Source organism: Syngnathoides biaculeatus, chromosome 12 (genome assembly GCF_019802595.1).
Source record: "Syngnathoides biaculeatus isolate LvHL_M chromosome 12, ASM1980259v1, whole genome shotgun sequence".
In the NCBI taxonomy this organism is placed as follows: domain Eukaryota; kingdom Metazoa; phylum Chordata; class Actinopteri; order Syngnathiformes; family Syngnathidae; genus Syngnathoides; species Syngnathoides biaculeatus.
In genome coordinates this window covers 885789-905172 of record NC_084651.1, presented here as the reverse complement: position 1 = coordinate 905172, position 19384 = coordinate 885789, and the positions used below count along the sequence as shown (strand labels likewise).

General features: G+C 43.8%; 3 protein-coding genes across 3 annotated transcripts in view; 1 reads left to right on the top strand and 2 right to left on the bottom strand.

The window, feature by feature from the left end:
* The window catches only part of slc8a1b (solute carrier family 8 member 1b), a 151050-nt gene extending 142664 nt beyond the window's left edge, over window positions 1-8386 (bottom strand). The window contains exon 1 of the mRNA XM_061837833.1: window positions 8246-8386. The gene's annotated coding sequence lies outside the window, so the exon portion shown is untranslated. The remainder of the gene's footprint in view (window positions 1-8245) is intronic.
* mrps5 (mitochondrial ribosomal protein S5) lies at window positions 1064-15484 on the top strand. Its single transcript, XM_061837834.1, has 13 exons — window positions 1064-1133; window positions 7864-7965; window positions 8285-8416; window positions 9323-9448; window positions 9525-9638; window positions 9706-9825; window positions 11284-11318; window positions 12334-12424; window positions 12917-12963; window positions 13213-13270; window positions 14049-14111; window positions 14213-14349; window positions 15062-15484. The coding sequence occupies exons 1-13, from the start codon at window positions 1079-1081 to the stop codon at window positions 15284-15286; spliced, it is 1305 nt and encodes a 434-aa protein (XP_061693818.1). The 5' UTR covers window positions 1064-1078; the 3' UTR covers window positions 15287-15484.
* Window positions 15485-16848: 1364 nt separating this feature from the next.
* On the bottom strand, window positions 16849-19111 carry LOC133510125 (myelin and lymphocyte protein-like). Its single transcript, XM_061837838.1, has 4 exons — window positions 18939-19111; window positions 17955-18122; window positions 17011-17133; window positions 16849-16923 (listed from the first exon to the last, which is right to left on the bottom strand). Exons 1-4 carry the CDS (start codon window positions 19029-19031, stop codon window positions 16849-16851), a joined length of 459 nt encoding a protein of 152 aa, XP_061693822.1. The 5' UTR covers window positions 19032-19111.
* Window positions 19112-19384: the final 273 nt, after the last annotated feature.

The following is a 19384-nucleotide window of genomic DNA, read 5'->3' as shown; positions in this document are numbered from 1 at the left end:
TCATTTCATACAGATTTCTTTTAGAATTAAAATGAAAAAATTAAGTAATTTTTGCAATCATTTCATAAATATTATAATACAATAGAATACATATTAAAAGTAAATTAAAAGAATAATAGATCATCATATCCTTCAAATGTTGTTACAAATATAAAAATGAAAAAACTAATCAGTGACTGAAGTACCTCAATCATTTCACCCCTAATTTCACTCATATTGTAATCTAATGAAATACAAAAAAAAAGTTACCTTTATTAATAATTCTATAACTCGAGGATGGAGCAATCGATTAGTTTATCCATCCTTTATGTTTATTTGAAAGGGGAAAAGCAGGTGAAGACGTGAATAAAAGCACACTTTTTTGACGTGTTTGTTCAATTCTCAGTAAACAATGTGTGGTTATGATCAGAATTGCATTTAGAGCATATGGAGACGATATTTGACACGTGGGTGGCCATGTTGGACAGCGACCGCTCATCTGACAGCGCCCCCTGGTGGCAAAAGCGACGGAGCTGCCTTTTATGAGTCTCGCTCATTCTGGCGTGAATTTATTATCCTTTTTTTTTTTTTTTTTTTTTAAATAATATCAAATACACATGACTTCGGTTCATCTAAGGGTCAAAATGCTACATTTATTATAAATGGTCTTTGAAGTTTACGAAAACACTGAAATGTCGAAATTGTCTTGGTTTGGTTCACTGAAGCCGAAATGAAAGACCAAAATTGTCGATGACAGTTCAAAGATTTTAATTGTTCACGAAAACGTACATTTCCTTGTTTGAACACCAAATTATTACTGTGAATTACTAAGAATAAAACACGTTGGGCTCGTCAAACAGAATTTCCTGATTGGAAAACGCATGGTACGTTTATTGAAGACCTTAATTAGTCTTGTATCTTATATGTATATGGAAATGGAAATATTCAAGATCAAGATTCTTTAATGCTTACAAAAACATGCAAAAAGTCAGACTAAATAAAGACCATAAAAAGAACTTTGATATTTGTTTTTTTTGGGAGAGACCCAAAATATTAGGAACAGCCGGTAATACGACGACGTCTTCGGACAATCGGCAAGATGAATGGACGATCAAAAAGGAGCAGTGAAGAAGGAAAAACGAAGGATGAGGAAGGTATGAATGACGGCGTGGTTAGGAAGAGGTGAAGCATGAAGGAAAGCAGGAGAAGTGCGCAAAGAAAAGTTCATTGGTGTCCAAAAAAACAGAAACTCTTAATTTCCTGGATATATTTTTTTAACATGAAAAAAAAATATTGGGTGTCACACAAGAATTTGGGGACGTAGAAAAAAAAAAAAAAAAAAAAGAAGGAGTAAGCGACCATGGCCCGCCTCTTGCACAAAGCGGAAAAGATCGATTTTCTTCATTCGGCTCACGCTACAGATGCTAAGCTAAAGTGAGCACGAAGGTCGCGCTCCAGAGTCAACGCGGCGAGTTGGCTGCAGCAGTTAGCCGCTAGCACCACATATGTGTGTGCGCGTGTGTGTAGTTGACAAATTGCGCCTGCTCGGAATTCCTCAGAATCCGAATCAGCTGGTGTGTCTGCCAGGAAATTGAGCTGTCGCGCCGGCTCAGCTGATGGATTACAAGTGCCCGCATGCATACGTACGTACTGCGTAAATATGTATGCATCTGGATATTACGGGTGAATGGATGAACAGATTGATGAAAAGGGTGGAAAATGGTGACGAGCAAAAAGATTTTTTTTTTTTTAGTGACGCTAATGGTGAACAAAGTTGCAAACTGATGTGGGATGTAATCTCCCAATATACACACACCCATACATCACCTGCAGGGGGCGCGAATCAAGAACCAGACCTGTTGGGGATATTCAGCTTCGGTCTCCAGTTTTGCAAAGCTACACGGCATTACATAATCAAACAACTGCTATCTCAAAAGACTCTCGTAAGTTCTCTCGCTAACAACCCGGACTAACTAAAGCTCTTTGCAAACATCCAACATCCTTCACTTTAACATCAAGGTACTTATTTGACACCGATAAAATTGATTTCCCGTGACTTCATTCAACCTTTAAAGTGTACAAGTCGGTTAAAAATAATAATGTAAATACAGTAAATGGAAGTGAAATTGTGCGACTGTACAAGTGTCCCCTTCTAACTGGGGTTGCAACTGCGTGAAAGTTTTACCAAACCATATTTACCATTTAATAAGGGCTAATATTGGCTCGATGGGCCTCAGTAAATGCAAACTATGAATTGAAACAATTGACACATTCCTGAATTCTACCCTTTTATCTCCTCGGGCCTGAAATCAGGTCATGTCAAAATCCAAGCCGCTTATCCTCACAAGTGACGGGAGCTCGCTTAGCGCGAAAGGCAGACTGCACCCTGAACTGGTCGCCAGTCAGTCGCAGGGCAGACAGACACCATTATTGAGTGGGAATCGATCCCACGCTGCCCCGCAGCAAACGCAGTCATGTGTACTACACTATCAGTGACTTCGGTTATTAGAATTTCTTACGTTTATCTATGTTACGAGCAAAAATCCCCGCCTACTTCCGGCATAACACGTGGTAGCAACCAATCAGAGGAGAGGCGGCGGTCTTAGACAAAAATGCACATAGTGAATGCAAAATTGGGTCAAACCTAGCATTAGAAGAGGGGTGTGTAGACTTTTGATATGCACTGTTCCAAAACATGATGTGCATTTGTTCATGTGATGGCACATCTATGATGTCCTGGCCCGATTTTATGGCTCTCACAAGCACGCTCTGCTGCACATGCACACGAGCAGCTATGACAGTGATCTACACACACACACACACACGACACACAACAGTGATGATGGCGAGATCAGCATCATTGCGCCGATGGCTTCCGTCAATGACTCCTGAAATTGTTCTGAGGATGAGCAAAGAAGGTGCACCCACGACCTCCCCCAGGGGTTGGAGGCAGGAAGCCTGGCAATAAATGGATAAACGAACTTCATATTCATATTCAGAAGAATGAATGAATGAATGATGGATGGATAGACATGCAAATTAAAGACAGAGACGGAAAGGCAACTAACGATTATGGATGAATGAATAAATACGGGTGGAAAGCAGACGAAAACAATTCAATTGTGATTTTTTTTTTTTTTTTTTTTTTCCTGTCCCGCCTTCCACACGCAAAACCCGCCATGGCGCTCGTCGGCAGGACGCAAAGCGGTTTGAAGAGGCGCCGCCGAGTGAAGCGGGCCATAAATCATAAAGTGCCCAAGCAAGTTTGAGACGCTTTGACTTTGAAGGGGAAGGTCAACGCCACGTCGCTCGTTTGTGTCGCCTAGGAAAGGAAACTTTGGTTTTCATACAAAGCGCCAAACAAACGACGACTCACCGGTCACGAAGTCGTCGCAGCGCTGGAACTTATGACGTAACAATTTCATTTCCATTTGAGGTACTTTTTTTTTTTTTTTTTTTTTTAAAGGTTTAATTTTACCTTTAGATTTCCTTTAATCTTATTTGTATTTTCTATGTATTTGATTTGCACCGATTTATATTTTGACCACTTTATTTTTTTTTTGAAAATATTTTGTGAATTAATTGGATAGAACTTTTTTCATTTTATTTAATTGGGCAACTATCATCCAAAAAACATCCAGCGGCAACTCATCCCCCCACCCAAAAAAAAATAATAATAATAATAATAATAATGAAAAAAAAAAAAAAAACAGACAAAGCACTGTGAAGCAAGTTTGTAATAATTTTGCAAATGAACCAGTCCAAAATGTAGAATGTCAGACACTTTATTTTTTTATTTTTGGGCTTTTCCCGTACGGTGTCATCTTTTTCCATCTTAGCCTATCTTACCTCCTGCATCCTCCTGTCGACATCCATCAAGCTTCTCTTTGGTCTTCCTCTCTTTCGCTCTTTCGCCCGGCAGCTCCATCCTCAGACTCTCTCACATCCGGACACGTCCAAACCATCCAAGTCTGCACTCTCTCTCTCTCTCTCTCTCTCTCGAACCTTGTCTCCAAAAGATCCAACTTTGTCTGTCCCTCCCTCTAATGAGCTCATTTCTAATCCTATCCGAGCAAGAACCTCAACATCTTCATTTCTGCTTCCTGTCATCTCTTCAGCGCCACCGTCTCTCGTCCGTCCGTCCGTCCGTCCGTCCGTCTTGGTCGGCCTCCCCACTGTTTTCTAAACTTTGCCCTTCGTCCGTCACATAGAACACCAGACACCTTCCGCCAGCTGTTCCAACCCGCTTGGACCCGTTTCTTCACTTCCTCACCGCACTCACCATTGCCCTGTATTGTTGAGCCCAAGTATTTGAAGTCGTCCACCCACCCTCGCTACGTCTTCCCCCCGGAGCTTCACTCTTCCTCCTCCGCCCCTTTCATTTACGCACCTATATTCTATTTTACTTCGGGTAATCTTCATTCCTATCCTTTCCAGTGCATGCCTCCATCTTCTTTAATATCATCTGCGAACATCGTGGTCCAAGGGGATTCCAGTCTAACCTCGTCTGTCAGCCTATCCATTACTATCATAAACAGGAAGGGGCTCAGGGCGGATCCCTGATGCAGTCCCACCTCCACCTTAAATTCTTCTGTTATGCCTACGGCACACCTCACCGCTGTTCTGCCGCCTTCATACATGCCCTGTATCATTCCAACGTATTTCTCCGCCACACCAGACGTACGCATGCAGTACCACAGTTCCCCTCTTGGTGCTCTGTCATGGGCTTTCTCTCAATCCACCAACTCGTAGCTTCTTCTGACCTTCTCTGTTCTTTTCCACGAGCATCCCTCAAGGCAAATAATGCATCTGTGGTCCTCTTTCTAGGCACGAAGCAGAGTGTTTGGGCCACTTCCCTTGATGCATTGTTGTATTTACACACCCTCCATAAATGGATACGGGAAATGATGAGAGACGCGCTCGGCTGTCTGACTCGGGCCCAGACGAGGCCACCGCAGTATCGTGACGCGCTCATATTAATAACGCCGGACGCGCTTTTTGCCCCGAAGCCGACGGGCGCGTAGCCGGCCCACGTCAAAGAGAATTAGCGCAAAGGAAGGCCGTCGTCCGTGCGCGCCGCCGCTTCGTATGCTTTAGACCTCAGAAATCAAAAAAACATGAAGAATGCCGACTGCACATAGTAAAGATAAATTGTGAAGAAAATAAACACACGAAAACTAAAGTAACAAGTGATAAAAATACATAATGTTTCGGGTAAAAGGTAAAAAAAAAAAAAAAAAAGGTGTGGAGACTTTCTCTATCCACTGCAGGATGGCCACTTTCTGCCTATTTTATACCTCGGATGATACTATTGTAACTTGAAATGATTTGTTTTTGTAGCTCTTTTTCAAATATTTTCCACAGCACTTTCCCTGGCTGACTGTCAGCCTCGAACATTTTGAAGTCATCGTTGAGGCGAGCGCGACAAAACACTTGACTCGGTCTTGAAAAAAGAGGATGCAGGTTTGAGACGTACATGATGACATCACGAGGCTAAAGTGGCGACTTGAAATCGACCCTCCGCCGGCTGCTTGAGGCTGACAAAGATTTCCCGCTCGGCCGAAAGTGGAACGTCAATGGCGGCGCAATTATGCGTGGATGCATGACAAATGTTGTTTTTTTTCCATTTTTCTTTTATACGCAACGCCAGTCGAAGAATATTGATGTCAGATACATCCATCCATCCATTCTCTGAGACGCTTATCCTCACATGGGTCGCGGAAGGGCTGGAGCCAATTCCAGCAGTCATCGGGCAGGAGGCGGAGAACACCCTGAACTGGTCGCCAGCCAATCGCAGGGCGCACGGAGACAGACGGTCACACCTCGGGGCAATTTAGAGTCTCCAATGAATGCAAGCAATGCTTTGGGGATGTGGGAGGAAACCGGTGTGCCCAGAAAAAAGCTCTGTGACCCTCATGAGGATAAGCTGCTCTGAAAATGGATGAATGGATGTTCCTTAAGACAGGCTTGTCCAGTTTGTATGTATGTATTTAGTTCTAATTGTTCCAACAGTATTGTCTGAACAATTACTACATTTATTTTTGTTGTAATTTTTATGTAACCTTTTGAAAAGTCTGAGACTGAGCTGGCAATATTTTTTTTCTGGAGGTCCAGCCCGCCGCAATGCAGCGAGCGCGTCCGTGATCGCAAACCCCCCCTTGGACGGATCTCAAACGCCAGAAGAAGCTTGTCGAATGCAATGCGCCGCATAATTCCCAGCAATCTTGTCCAGAGGCTGGATGGATGCTGATTGGTGGCCTGCTGCACGCGCAAGAAAAAAAAAAGAAAAAGAAAAAGCTCGAACGTCACAAAGGAACGTCGTCACCAACAGCGATGCGAGGTTTCATTTTTACAGGGGTGGCCAAAGCAAGGCGCCGGGGACACAAATGACCCACGACGGGGTTTTTTGTTTGTTTTTAAATCTGGCCTGCAGGCACGTTGGCGTTATCAAGAGTCCTCAAATGTGTGCTACATTCAGGTAAATTTATTATAACAATACTTTTTTTTTTTTAATTAATTTACCTCACTTTATAACTGGCTAAATGACTCTCTACAAATGACATTATTTAAAACACTTTTGTCAACACCTTTAAATTATTTCACTAAATTACTGTCATTGAGAATAAAACAATAAAAATTAGTATTTTTTATTGCATTAAGAAAATAAACTTTAACAATCACATTATTTTAAAAACTTAAATGGATTTACACCCAAAAAGATACAAAAAAAATGGCTAATTATTTTTCTTAAAAAAAGAAGTGTCTATTTTGACTATATGTGTCTGTAATATTATGTATATACACATTGAACAATTCTCTATTTGTTACATTAAAATCACTTGTTAGTTGATCCTAATTAAATAATTAGAAATAATAAAATGTAGAAACCATTATGATCTATTTCCCACTTACAATAAAGTATTTCACACATTTTTGTTTCCATGTTTAAGTTTTTCCTACTGCAGATGATCCCCCGCCCATCTGCCCACTTTCTAAAACTTCAGTACAAATGTTTGCTCACCGATGACGAACAAAAATCATCTGCAAAAACGCAACACGTGGCCTGACAGAAATGTGTTCATTTGCAGCATTTTGGGGGCAAAAGTTTGACAACAATTTTGCTTAATGTCGTCTCCCTTGGCGGCTTCAATTTCTTCTGCATGTTCTCATTTTTACTCATCTCTTGATGCGATAACTGATGCCAGAGGGGGAAATGGGGCTCCGCGGGGTCCTGCATACGCAGTCAGTCATCACAGAAGTCTCCTAGTGAGAAAGACTATTAAAAAAAAAGTTTTTTTTCCCCCCCACACATATTCTGACATTTTTCAATTCTTTTGGGAAAGAACTAAAAGGATTCAAACGTCATTCATGTTGACGTTCATCCATTTTCTCTATTTTATTCGTGTTTTCAATACTGATTAGGGATCACAGGTGATCCAATCGCAGTGCACATATCCATTTCCTTAGCCGCTTATCCTCATGAGGGTCACTTGAGCGCTGTAGCCAAACCCAGCTGTCATCAGGCAGGAGGCGGGGTACACCCTGAACTGGTCGCCAGCCAATCGCAGGGCACACGGAGACAGACAACAGTGCCACTCACAGTCACACCACGGGGCAGCTTAAGGTCTCTAATTAATGTTGCAATTTTTTGGGATGTGGGCTGAAACTGGAGTGCCCGGAAAAACCCCACACAGACACAGGAAGAACACCTCGCATAGTAATGTAGTAGTCATTTATGTCTTTTTTTTTTTTAAAGGAAATATTACATACAGCGAACTCCAAATTAATGACGTAATAATCAAACCGACAATAATTAGCGCAATTGTAATGGCAATAACATTCGAAAAAACATAAGTACGTCTTTGTTTCCTAAATTTTCAACAGGCGAAGCGCGGCCACCTTGCCTCTGTTTTGTGAGGACCCGTCGAAAATCCAAAATGGCGGCGGCCGTACGCGTGTGTTGTGCCCTCCGTATCGCTGTTGGAGGTGAAATATTTGTCATTTATTTTTCCTATTTTGACTATTTAACGACCGTTGTTTGAGGTTTCTGGTGTTTTCTAAATGTAGTCAAAATGTAACGTCATGTTTATCAATCGGGACGAATACTGCATTCGCTCGGACCTGCGTTCGAAATGACGCCGTTTTTAATAAATACTTGTCTTAATATTGTGGCAGCTAACATTATTATTGTCATGCTCAATTTAAATTAAGTTTGGGCAATGCAGTGGAGAGGAGAACAAAAGCGCACACTTGCACTAACACTGACCGTGTTTTGTCTTGCCCGATCACGGCTGTCTCCCCACAGGTGCCGGTCCCCTCCGCGCCGCAGGGGGCGCCCTCCACGGATCCCAACTGCTCAGTCGAGCGTCGCCCTCACTTCCTTTTGTGCCCTTCGGGTGCTTGCAGCCAAGCAGACATGGGAGCTTCTTCAACAAGTGTAAGGACAAACGCAGCCACCAGGAGCCCCTTTTAAACTGTGCCGCTAACTAAAACAGCAGCGCCGCCTGTGGCAATTACCTTATATGGAAGTTTCCCGTCTTGCTGGATATTGTACAGGAAGTCATTAGTGTGGAATTTAAGATAATTATTCCTTAAATAAAGGCCCCCAAAACTCAGTAGATGCCGGCTCCATCTGCTTTTGAGGAGATAAATGACAATTCATCGTGTGATCTTAATAATTGTACACGGTTTTATTCCTAATTAGTCGATATATTGGAATATTCCTTCCACTAATTATTAGTGTTTATTATAATCCTATTTTTACCTTTAATTCATTTTATTACATTTTAAAATTAGTTAATAGGTACAGATATTTTTCTGCGCTGTCCAAATGAAAGTTACGTTTAAATACCTGTAAATGTCTGTGGTTTCAAGCAAGCTTTTTTTTTGAATATATTATGTATTTCTTCATTTCTATTATCGCTAAAATAAAATATGTAGTATTTTCTGTTATAACAGGGGTGTCAAACTCGTATTTGTCCCAGGCCACGTTGTAGCTACGGTTTCCCTCACAGGGCCATTATGACTGTATAACCATCCAAATCTTTATCATATTTCTACATGAAATTTTGGTACAGATTTTAGCAAGAACCATGGACGTCAACGCTTATTATTTCCCTTTGCGGGCCACACAAACTGATGTGGCGGGCCAGATTTGGCCCCTGGGCCTTGAGTTTGATGCCTGTGTAAAATAAGAACACGTTGATCTTTATTTTTTTTCTTTTCATGGTCGTTATTGAGAAACGTTTGAACAAATTCTCATTTGGGTTGCAATCACACGAGTTTTTCCGCCCTCCGTAATCATCATATTTGATCACGCCGTCCTTTGGTAACTCCCGCGCAGTGACGGCCGAAGAGCTGTGGAAAGGCGTGCTGGCCGAGTCGGGGGCCGGCGCCAGGAAGGGTCGAGGGAAGAGAACCAAGCGCAAGCTGAGGAGGGACCTGAACCGAGGCCAGACCATCGGGGAAGGTGAGGAAGACGTTGCGCCGACAGAGTTGAGAGTCGAAAAGTCTCAACGCGCGTCGTCTCCGACTTGAGCGCGCAGGTCAAGGAGGCTTCATGTGGCCCGGGCTGAACGCGCCGGTGTTAAAAGACGGCACCGTGCAGAGCGTCAGCCGCAGAGGTCAAGCCGAGCAGCAGGAAGTGCAAGCTGAACTGGGTACGCACGCACGCACGTGCGTGAGGTGAAAATGAATTTGCGCTGACGTCGGCGTCCTCCCTTGAAGTGCGTCAGCGGGACGAGTGGGAGAGGAAGAGGAAGATGAAGGTGAAGCGGGAGCGAGGCTGGACAGGGAACTCCTGGGGGGGCGTCAGCCTGGGACCCCCCGACCCGGGACCCAACGGAGGTAACCTTGGCGTCATATTACTCGCTCCCCGGCGTGCGTTTTTGCAAATGACTTCCTTCAGATTTCTGAAACGTTCAAATGGCTCCATTGCAACTGGTTGTTGTGCCCTTTTGCTGGGCACAAAGCAATAATTGGTGAATAATTTACGCTGCCAGTGGAAATGATTTGATACTATATTTTAAACATGATTTAGTTGTCACTTATTTATTTTGCCTTATTTAAGCGAAACCTTTTTACATATCTTTAAAGGGATGCATGCAGTTTTATACATTGTTTTGAAAGCATCTTTATATTTTATTGCATTTATTTATTTACCCAAGGGAAGATTTTTCTGCATTTTTTCCACGTATTTATATATTTTCTTAATATATGACACATGACTAGTGCACCCACTGCGGTAGTGTGAGCACGCTTCATCCTCTGCACATCCGTTGTCGGCCAATGCCGGCCACTCGTGTGCCTGAGCAGCGTCTGCACCCTTCCAACACAATTGACTAAGAAATGTCTGCAACATTTGCGCAATCGACATTTTCCCAGATGATTGCGTTATGAGTCACTTTCAACTGAATGCAATTTTGGAAGTCTCGGCCCCACGGCGGTGGATGATCGTACTCATGAGGATGCTGTGGGGACCCCTCCCCGCCCCCCCCCCAAAAAAAAAAAGTGTGCCATCATTGCCAGACTCCTCACAAGCTTTTATTATTTATTGTTATTGTTATGTCTCACAAATATTCTGTCAATTGACTGAGGTCACAGTAGAGCAGCTCCAAATACCAGAGACAAATTCCTGTTGTGTTTTTGACATATTTGTCAATATAAACATGATTCTCATTCATTTTAAACAAATGGCGGGAAATGTACGTGTAATAAACCTAATATAATAATTCAGAATACACACATATATATATATATATTAATAGAAAAACGTAGAGTATGCAAGCTGATGCATATGTGATAATACACTGCAGCAATACTAGTCTTGTCTTTATGGAATATGTAACTGAGGCTCACAAATGCCTTGCAAAACACGTCGCTGCCTCTTGCTTGGACAATTTTTTTTAAATGTTATTATTATTGCGTTTTTGTTACCGCTCTGGCGCCCTCACCGCTAACGAGCACTCGCAGGTTGTAAAACTAAAGTGAGGAAAAGAAATCCACGAGAGGCCCGCACGCCGGATGTGATGGCACTGAGCTGGAACCGCCACTGATGAGCACCGCAGATGCTGCGTACGCGTGTGTGTGTGTGTGTGTGTGTGATCGGCCATCTTTTTAAGGACATCCTTTGTTTGCGCTTAATTAAAAAGGGAACACGCGGCCGATCCTCTCAAAGGAAGGTGCGTTTAGAGGTCACTCGGAGCGATGCCAAAAGGGTTCACGGGTATTGTGGGGCTTTGCTTGGACTGTTCTAAAACTGATTTGTGGTTTTGTTTTTGTTTTTTTGGATTGGGGGTGCGGTAGAGACCTACGAAGATTTCGACTCTCGTGTCATTGAGGTGAGTGACGTTGGACAACAATCCTGCGTTGGGAGCCTGCAAATTACATTCAGGTGTAAAGTGAAAAGAGAAAAAAATGTCAAGATGGACATTTTGTGCAAGAGAAGTGGATGTCTGTGTGTGTGTGTGTGTCTGTGTGTGTGTGTGTGGTGTGTGTGTGTGTGTGTTGTGTGTGTGTGTGTGTGTCTGTGTGTGTGTGTGTGTGTGTGTGTTTTCCATTGATGGATCTTGTCCAGGCCTGCCGTCGGAATTAAACTCCCCCCGATGGCCACTTTAAGTTAGCATCGCGAGTGCTTTTTTTTTTTTGTGTGCGCGCGCACGTTGAGTGTAGCTTAATGAAATGAAAAAGGCCGGACTCCCAAGGACGATGACGCAAGCGTGCCATTACGGAATGCAGTCACCATGTTGGAGGAAAGGGGGGGGGGGGGGCAGGAGCACAAAAAAGGTGAGATGAGAAAGGGACGTCCGTGGGCCCCCAATCTTGTGTCCGTCGCTTCTGCTTTACTTTACTTTATGATATTTTCTTTTTTTAATTTTATTTTCATATTTCTTGAAAGTCGTGTAGCTCGAAAGAGGAGAAAGTGGCTGAAAGAGTGAAAAGCTCCTACCTGACTTTCAGTCGCGTTCGACGAGAGAGAACATGAATTAGTCGAATTGGCCTAATCGTTAAGTCACGAAAGGGGGAGGAAAACCAGCTGCCTGATGTCATTCAAAGTCTGTTTAGAGCATTTCACATATTTCATGTAGCAATTTTTTTTTTTTTTTATAAACTTAAAGGACAATTCACCAGGTAGATGATTGACCGCAAAAAGCTGGCCTCCGTTTTGTATCCATTCTGGAAACCCGCATGAGAACCGGGTGGCGTCCTCGGATCTCTTCTCTGCAGTGTTTCATTGCTGCCCCCTAGTGTTTGTCATGTCTTTTTACACTCACTTCGATGTGCGTGTACTGCAGTACGAGTAAATAATGAGCATGTGCGCGCGGGCGTGTATTTAGCAGTTGTTGCCGCCCGCAGGTGAAGAGCGTGTTCAACATGACGGCCAAGGAAGGCAGGAAGAGGTCCATCAGCTGTCTGGTCGCAGTGGGCAACGGGCAGGGCGCCGCAGGTACGAAGCCCGCTCGACGCTTCATGACGTCCACCCGGGTGCAGCGCAGTTTCCCGCCAGTGCAAGCTACAAAAATAAGTATTTAATGATATCACTAAAAAAAAAAAGGTTGCGTGGATTCTACAGAAGTCATAAGGTGTGCAGGCGTATCTAATCTGATAACTATTTGAATGTTCATTTTTAATATGCCTTGCCGAGACATTAGCATATTTTCCATTTTATGTTGGCTCGTTCAATTCTGTTTTCCATCTTGAATCCAAAATGGACTTAGCCCAGCGCTCTGCGGTACACCATTCTCAAGTCGGCCCTCCCTTTTTATTCAGTCCGGAATCAGAACTGGATGTGGGAGTTTGATTCAAAAATGAACGAATGAATGAATGCATGAATAAATTGTACAGGAGCGTCTCGAAATCTGTCAATCATTTTTTTTTGGATACCTTTTTTTTAACGAGGTCCGAATATGTGAATGTGGTCAATGCCTTTTGTGTGCAGGTTTTGCCTTGGGGAAGGCAGCAGACAGAAACACGGCCCTCCGCAAGGTCACAGCAACCATTATGATTTTCATTTTTGAAGTTTGGAGTTTTATTTTCTTTCTTTCTTTCTTTCTTTTTTGAAACTCATTGGTGGAGCTCAGCGATCTGTGGTGTCATTGGAAAATGATTTATTTATTTTTTTGAATTTCCACGACTCTTGATTTCGACGTGTTGTGTGCAGATGTTGAAGCGCTTATGAATGTATTTGATTGACTTTGCAATCCTAATTTTGACTTTTTGCGTGCGTTTGCGCAGGCAAAGAATCGAGCCATCCACTACTTGTACTACATAGAACGATACAACAACCACACCAGTAAGTAGACGCTCGCATCGTCTGCTTCTATCTGTATATAGCTATATCTATATTCTATCTACTTTTGCGAACCAAACTGCAATTTTCTCGCTAGATGCCATCGAGGACGTCAGCAAGGCATTTTTCTTGTTGGCCTTGCTGTCCGTCAACTTCGCACAATGACATAACAAAAGTGAGCAATAAGCAGTTTGGCCTTTGTTTTGTTTTTTTTTTTTTTTTTTTTTTTTTTTTTTTTTGGTCGTCTTCGTCGCCGTTCCCCCCCCCCCACACACACACACACACTCACACACACACACACCGCTCGAGTCACGATGTATGATTCATTGGGCACACAACGTTCCTGAGAGCTCTTCTTTGTTTGACATTTAAAATGTCACCCAGCAGGATGAAAAAAAGGAAGGGAGGAAGAGAAATAAAAAAAAATGTGAAAAAACGCAAATAGCAAAAGACGACAGCAGTTTTGAAAGTGGGCAGACAGAAAGTGAAATGACTTAAGGAATATGAAAAATGGGGATTGCAAATAATTGTGCTCGGATGGCTTCAAAATGAGTTCAAGGCGAAATTTGGGCTCCGGCAATGCACCGAAAATCAAAGTTTCCGAACCGTGTTTGCGCCGCCAGAACTCGTATTTCACGCGGAGTAAACGATCATCTTTGCCAAAAATATCGACGCTCGTTTGGCATTAAGCTAGCGTACTATTTAGTGAGTCAAGCTGCAATTTGACCTTGAACTGCAACTTGGATTTGTTTTTTGTGTGACGTTTGCGTCTTGTCGCCAGTTTATCACGACATTGACTCCAAGTTCAAGAGGACGACGCTTCGCATGAAGAAACAGAATGAAGGTGAAACAAAAACGGGTTTGTTGTTGCCGTTGAGACGATTTCGAGAGGGGAAAAAAAAAAAAAAAAGGAGTCGAGCGCGTGCCCCCACCCCCACCCCGCAGGTTACGGCCTGCGCTGCCACCGCGCCGTCATCACCATGTGCAAGCTGATGGGCTTGAAAGACATGTACTGCAAAGTGGACGGCTCCGTCAACCTGCTCAACATCACCAGGGCGCTCTTCTCCGGGCTGGCCAATCAGGTGACGTTTGCCCTGTCGTTGGAGTCATACAATAATGTCGCGTTTTCAAAAATGCGCCGGTATAAACGTTTACATAAATGGGTTTAAATATACTCTTCTATTTTGGTACATCTATTTTACAATATATCTTCTTCTTTTTCTTTCGGCTTGTCCCGTTAGGGGTCGTTAGAATATATAATTGGTATTAATCGATGAAATGAATATTTGACATTAAATTTGTAGGTGAAAAATAGCCATCATATATTTATAGTGCGTCTTTTTTTGTGTGTTACTTATTAAAAACGAATATAACTGAGTAAATAATTGTATTTAAACATTAAAATGAATATTTGACATTTATGGATAACAGCAATGAACGCGTCTCTTATGATGTGATTTGGCATTTTTTAATTATTCAAGTAGTCATTTACATATTTGCATTTCATTAGGATATTTGTTGCTTGTTTTCATTATTTTCTGAAGATTACAATATCGTTTGTAGCCTTTTTTTTGTTCTTAGTTGTACTTTGTGTATATGACTCTTCTGGATTGCGTCTATTGCACATTTTCTTGGATTCTTGAATTCTTTTCTAATGATATTGTGCATTCATAAAGCGTTCTTTTTCCGTCTGGTTCCGATTGTGACGTTTGCAAGTTCCCAAGCGGCAACCGCTGAGACGTTTCCAGTTCCTTTTTCACGCAACGTGTGGTCCTTCCCCGGCCCGCTCGGCAGGAAACGCACCAGACGCTGGCGGACAAGAAGCGGCTGCACGTGGTGGAGTTCCGGCAGGAGCGCGGCCCGCTGCCCGTGCTGGTGGCGTCCCCCAAGGAAGGCGCCCGGGCCCTGCCGGAGCCCGAGGACGAGATCGCCGACACGCGTCTGCACTGGGACGACGTGCGCGCCGCCCAGGGCCTCAAACGCTCCATCTGGGCCGGCGTCAAGCGCACCATCTGGTAGAACCGCAATCAATATACCAAAAGATCTTTGGGCTTTTTTTTTTTTTTTTTTTTTTTTTTTTAGGTCTTTATTTTCGGATCACGTATATCTGTCGAATAATGCTGATAATGATTACATATCACAAGCCAACAATATTCTTTGTTGGTCTGTGCTCATATCGTGTTTCCCACCATGTGCATGAAAAAATAAAATGCAACTATGACATTAACTGGATTTCTTGGTTTATGATAAAAAAATTCTTGAAATGCTTAAATTTTTGAGGCATCACTTTAATAACGTTTCCAATATTTTGGATACATCATTGACAAATACGAGAAGAACAACCTGATTGGGGCTCTTTTGGCCAAATTCACAAGTACAATAATCATTCTCAGCGTGATAGCGGTACGCGGGCTCCCTCTGCTGGTATCGGAAATATCCACGAAATAAAATCCATCCATTTTACTTAAGCTTATCCTCAAAAAAAGGGATGAGAATTTTTCGCGGAATGACGAGTTTTTTCATGTGAAAATGTCATTGTTGTGAAACGTGTAGATTCGTTCAGGTTTTTCAATTTTTTTTAAATTTTTTTGGGTTTTTTTTTTTTTGGGGGGGGGGGGGGGGGGGGGCTGCGATCAAGTCCGGCCGCCAGCATCGATCGGCAACGCTCGTCGTGAAATTAGTCACAGCTGTGATAGCGGAAAACGGCGTTGCTGTCGCTTTGCATTCGGGCGGAATTTCATCGGTATTTTCAGTCTGTTAACATTTCTTTCTTAGTGAAGCATTTTGTTTACTACGACAGAAATATAATCTATAGACATATGTTGTCGAGGGGTCTACGTTTTCCAGTATGGCGAAAAGATGAAGATCGTCTCAGGGAAAACGATTTAAAAAAAAGAAAAAAAAAATCAGTTTCAGATGGGCACGGCGTGAAAAAAGTGTGACCGTGCAGACGGGAACGAAAACGGTATCGACACGTCTAACCGAACCCATGCAAAAAGTGGACGTTCCCTGCAAAGTGCTGCGCACTTAATCAGGAGCAGATCCAAACCAGACAACACAACACAAAGGTAAGTTGGACGTAAATTTCTCAAATATTAGATCATTGACAACTGTGAATACAATTAGGCCTATGTGTAGCACTGGCCCTGTAGATCACGCATTTTATCGTTTAATAGCGCTCTCTCATATATTCATATATATATATATATATATATGGGGGGGGGTCATGTTGGGAACCCCTCAACACAAACATTTTCAGCAGGATACGCTCACTTGCAACCGATGGTGACTTCTGAGTGTCAAGACAGATGGAATTCCAGCCATTCATTATCCAAGCCGCTTATCCTCACAAGGGTCACGGGAAAGCTTGAGCCCATCTCAGCTATCGGACTGCGCCCTAAACTGGTCGCCGGTCAGTCATCGGGCAGAGACAGAGGGAAATATTTCATTTTATCTGTCAACAATATAAAAACAGTAAAGAAGTCTAAAAAAAAAAAAAAAAAAATGCTATCAGAGGCTAGCTGTGAAATGCTCATTTCAAGGGCAACGAAATGTTGCTGGACGAAAGGACGGTTGTCTTTTCAAAAGTGCTTCCACCGCAGCGACGACAGGACGGCGTGGATGAAGTAGAGCAGCGAGGCCGCGAAGGCGAACACCTGAAACGCACGACAACGTCGCGGAAGAATGGAATGGAATGGAATCAAGTCGGGACGGTACGACGCTCGTGTACTCCTCCAACTGACCACTGCGGCGATGTCAATCTGGTAGATTCTGAAGTCCGCTGATTTCAGAACAAAGGTGATGAAGGCCAAACTGACTCCGGCACTGAGGTAGAACAACGCGGCCAAAGCGTGATACGCAAAATCCTAAACACACACGAAAGGAAATGCCATATTTATTGGTAGCTAGCCTGACCTCGTGTCCTAATGTCCACCTCATTCTCAACGCATTTTCCAGTCTCGTCAAGTTCTGGCCACTCACTGGTGTTAGTTATCTCTCCTCAAAACATGGTCTTTTGTTTTTAATCAGAATTTCAGTCATTTTCGATCCAAGTCTCATTTCTGTTCCCAACGATAACCCCATTATCAGCTCATTCCCATCAAAATCTCATTTTCGTCCCATGCTTGGTTTTTAACGAAAAATTTCTATGCCTATATTTCACTCCTCTCTTTCGAGTCAAATAAACTTGGTTGTCATTCTCACTGATATGTCATTCTCATTTTCTCATCCCATCTTCATCTTTCTTCCCGATGTTATTCTCCACTGTTGCTCTGACTCCTCGTCGTCATCCCGTTCTCGTGACAATTTTGTCTTCTTCCCAATTTCTGGTCCATTTTCATCCTCAACAACAATCTCATCTCGCAATGACAATTTCCTTCTCCCTCCTAACCTGTCGACGCCGTTCTCATCTCTCATCCTCGATGTCACGTTGGTTGCCCCCATCGAATCTCATCTCATTTCAGTTTGCTGTCATTCTCATTGTCTTTTGGTTCTCATCGCCCTGTCAGGCTCCTCCCATCCTCGGTTTCATGCCATTCTCACTAAACTCGTGTCATTTATTCTCATTGCTACTCGCTCTGGTGTCCGCACCAGCCTCATCGCATTATTTGTTCCCGTTCAACGTTTGCCTCATTCCAATCTCCCGTTCTCACGTCACGCCGGTTCTGACGGATCGAGCGCGCCTTACGGCGGCGGCCCAGGCCGGGCCGTTCCTGTGGCCCCCGGCGGCGAAGACCAGCGCCCACAGGAGGGTCGTGACGAAGCAGAAGACGGACACGAACATGACCCAGCCCAGGGGGTTGGGGGGCTGCGCGTGGGCGGACGCCACCAGGATCCACACCAGACCGCCCGTCACCTGCACCCAACAACCCCGAATTACCATCAGATCGGATTAGGAATGTGGCTGCCTTTGAGCTTGCTCGTTTATCTGGACGCGTCTTTGTCTGAAAGAGAAATGCAGATTTTTTTTTTTTTTTTTTAAGTAGGAAAATAAAAATCACTGTGAGGTGGGCGGGGAAAAAAAAAAAAAACCCAACAACAACTTTAGTCTAAAGACGATCGTGAAACGCGAGACGCCGGAAAGCAGCTGAAAGGGAACCTCCCGTCAGGAGCGACACTTGCCGGAATTTTCTTTCTCAATTTTTTTTGTCCTCGGGAGAAATTTCTTTCCTCTCGTACAGACGTTGTCTTATTCTGGACTCATCAAGATACTTTTGTGACGGTTCTGACTTTGATTGAAGTCATTTTCTTAGCCGCTTATCCTCACAAGGGTCAGAGGGCGCGCCGGACCCTACCCCTCGCTGGCAGGAGGCGGGGCCGCACCCTGAACTAGTCGCCAGCCAATCGCGGGGCACATGGACGCAGACGATAGTCGCGCTCGCAATCCCACCTACGGGCGATTTTTGGGGATGTGGGAGGAAACCGGAGGAAAAGCCACTTGCAGGCCGATTCTGATTGTTATTCTCAAACGAGGCCTGATGCAGTCTGTTTGTCCGAAGCTAATTCACGATCCGATCCAATTTTTTAATACATAAATGCGGATCTTTCCGTAGGTTTGCCAAACGAGACGGCAACGATGGCAGGCAGCGTGTTTACGTCTAAACACGGAACACAGCCAAATCCTGCGCAGATACGACGGTAATATTCCGAGACGCGAAACGTTCCAACTCACCAGTTCGGGCAGGTAGAACATATCCGGCAGCGTGACGCAGATGGCCAGACCGCTGGGGAGACTTCCCGTGGATTGAGAGGTGCTCGCCGCCATCCCAGAACACTCGGCCGCTTTGCTCTGCCTTGGTCGGGTCCAAATGCCGGTCAGGCCAATTGAGCTGCCAAACCAGTTCTGGTATTGTTGCCGTTTCCCACATCTCCACACATGCCCTCCCCTTTTTTTTTTTTTTTTAAATTGGCCTCAAAGAAGTCCGACGGAATCTCCTTTTCGTTGCGCTTCTGTTTTTGCTTTCCACACAAGACGAAAATCCAGACGCGGGACGACGTTTGCTTTTAAGGCAGGATCGCGGCTGGTCACCAGAGGGCGCCAGGGCGCGGCCCCGCCTCTTAATGCCCATCCATCCATTTGCTTAGCCGCTTATACTCACAAGGGTGCTTTAGCATATC

Excerpts from the sequence above, each read along its gene's own strand:
- LOC133510125 (XM_061837838.1), bottom strand. The coding sequence starts at position 19,031 with ATGGCGGCGAGCACCTCTCAATCCACGGGAAGTCTCCCCAGCGGTCTG. Across the intron at positions 18,123-18,938 it reads TGTTCTACCTGCCCGAACTG|GTGACGGGCGGTCTGGTGTG; the intron begins GTGAGTTGGAAC and ends TGTTGGGTGCAG. Across the intron at positions 17,134-17,954 it reads GCCCGGCCTGGGCCGCCGCC|GATTTTGCGTATCACGCTTT; the intron begins GTAAGGCGCGCT and ends GTGTGTGTTTAG.
- mrps5 (XM_061837834.1), top strand. The coding sequence starts at position 1,079 with ATGAATGGACGATCAAAAAGGAGCAGTGAAGAAGGAAAAACGAAGGAT. Across the intron at positions 12,964-13,212 it reads GAAACACGGCCCTCCGCAAG|GCAAAGAATCGAGCCATCCA; the intron begins GTCACAGCAACC and ends GCGTTTGCGCAG. Across the intron at positions 13,271-14,048 it reads ACGATACAACAACCACACCA|TTTATCACGACATTGACTCC; the intron begins GTAAGTAGACGC and ends TCTTGTCGCCAG.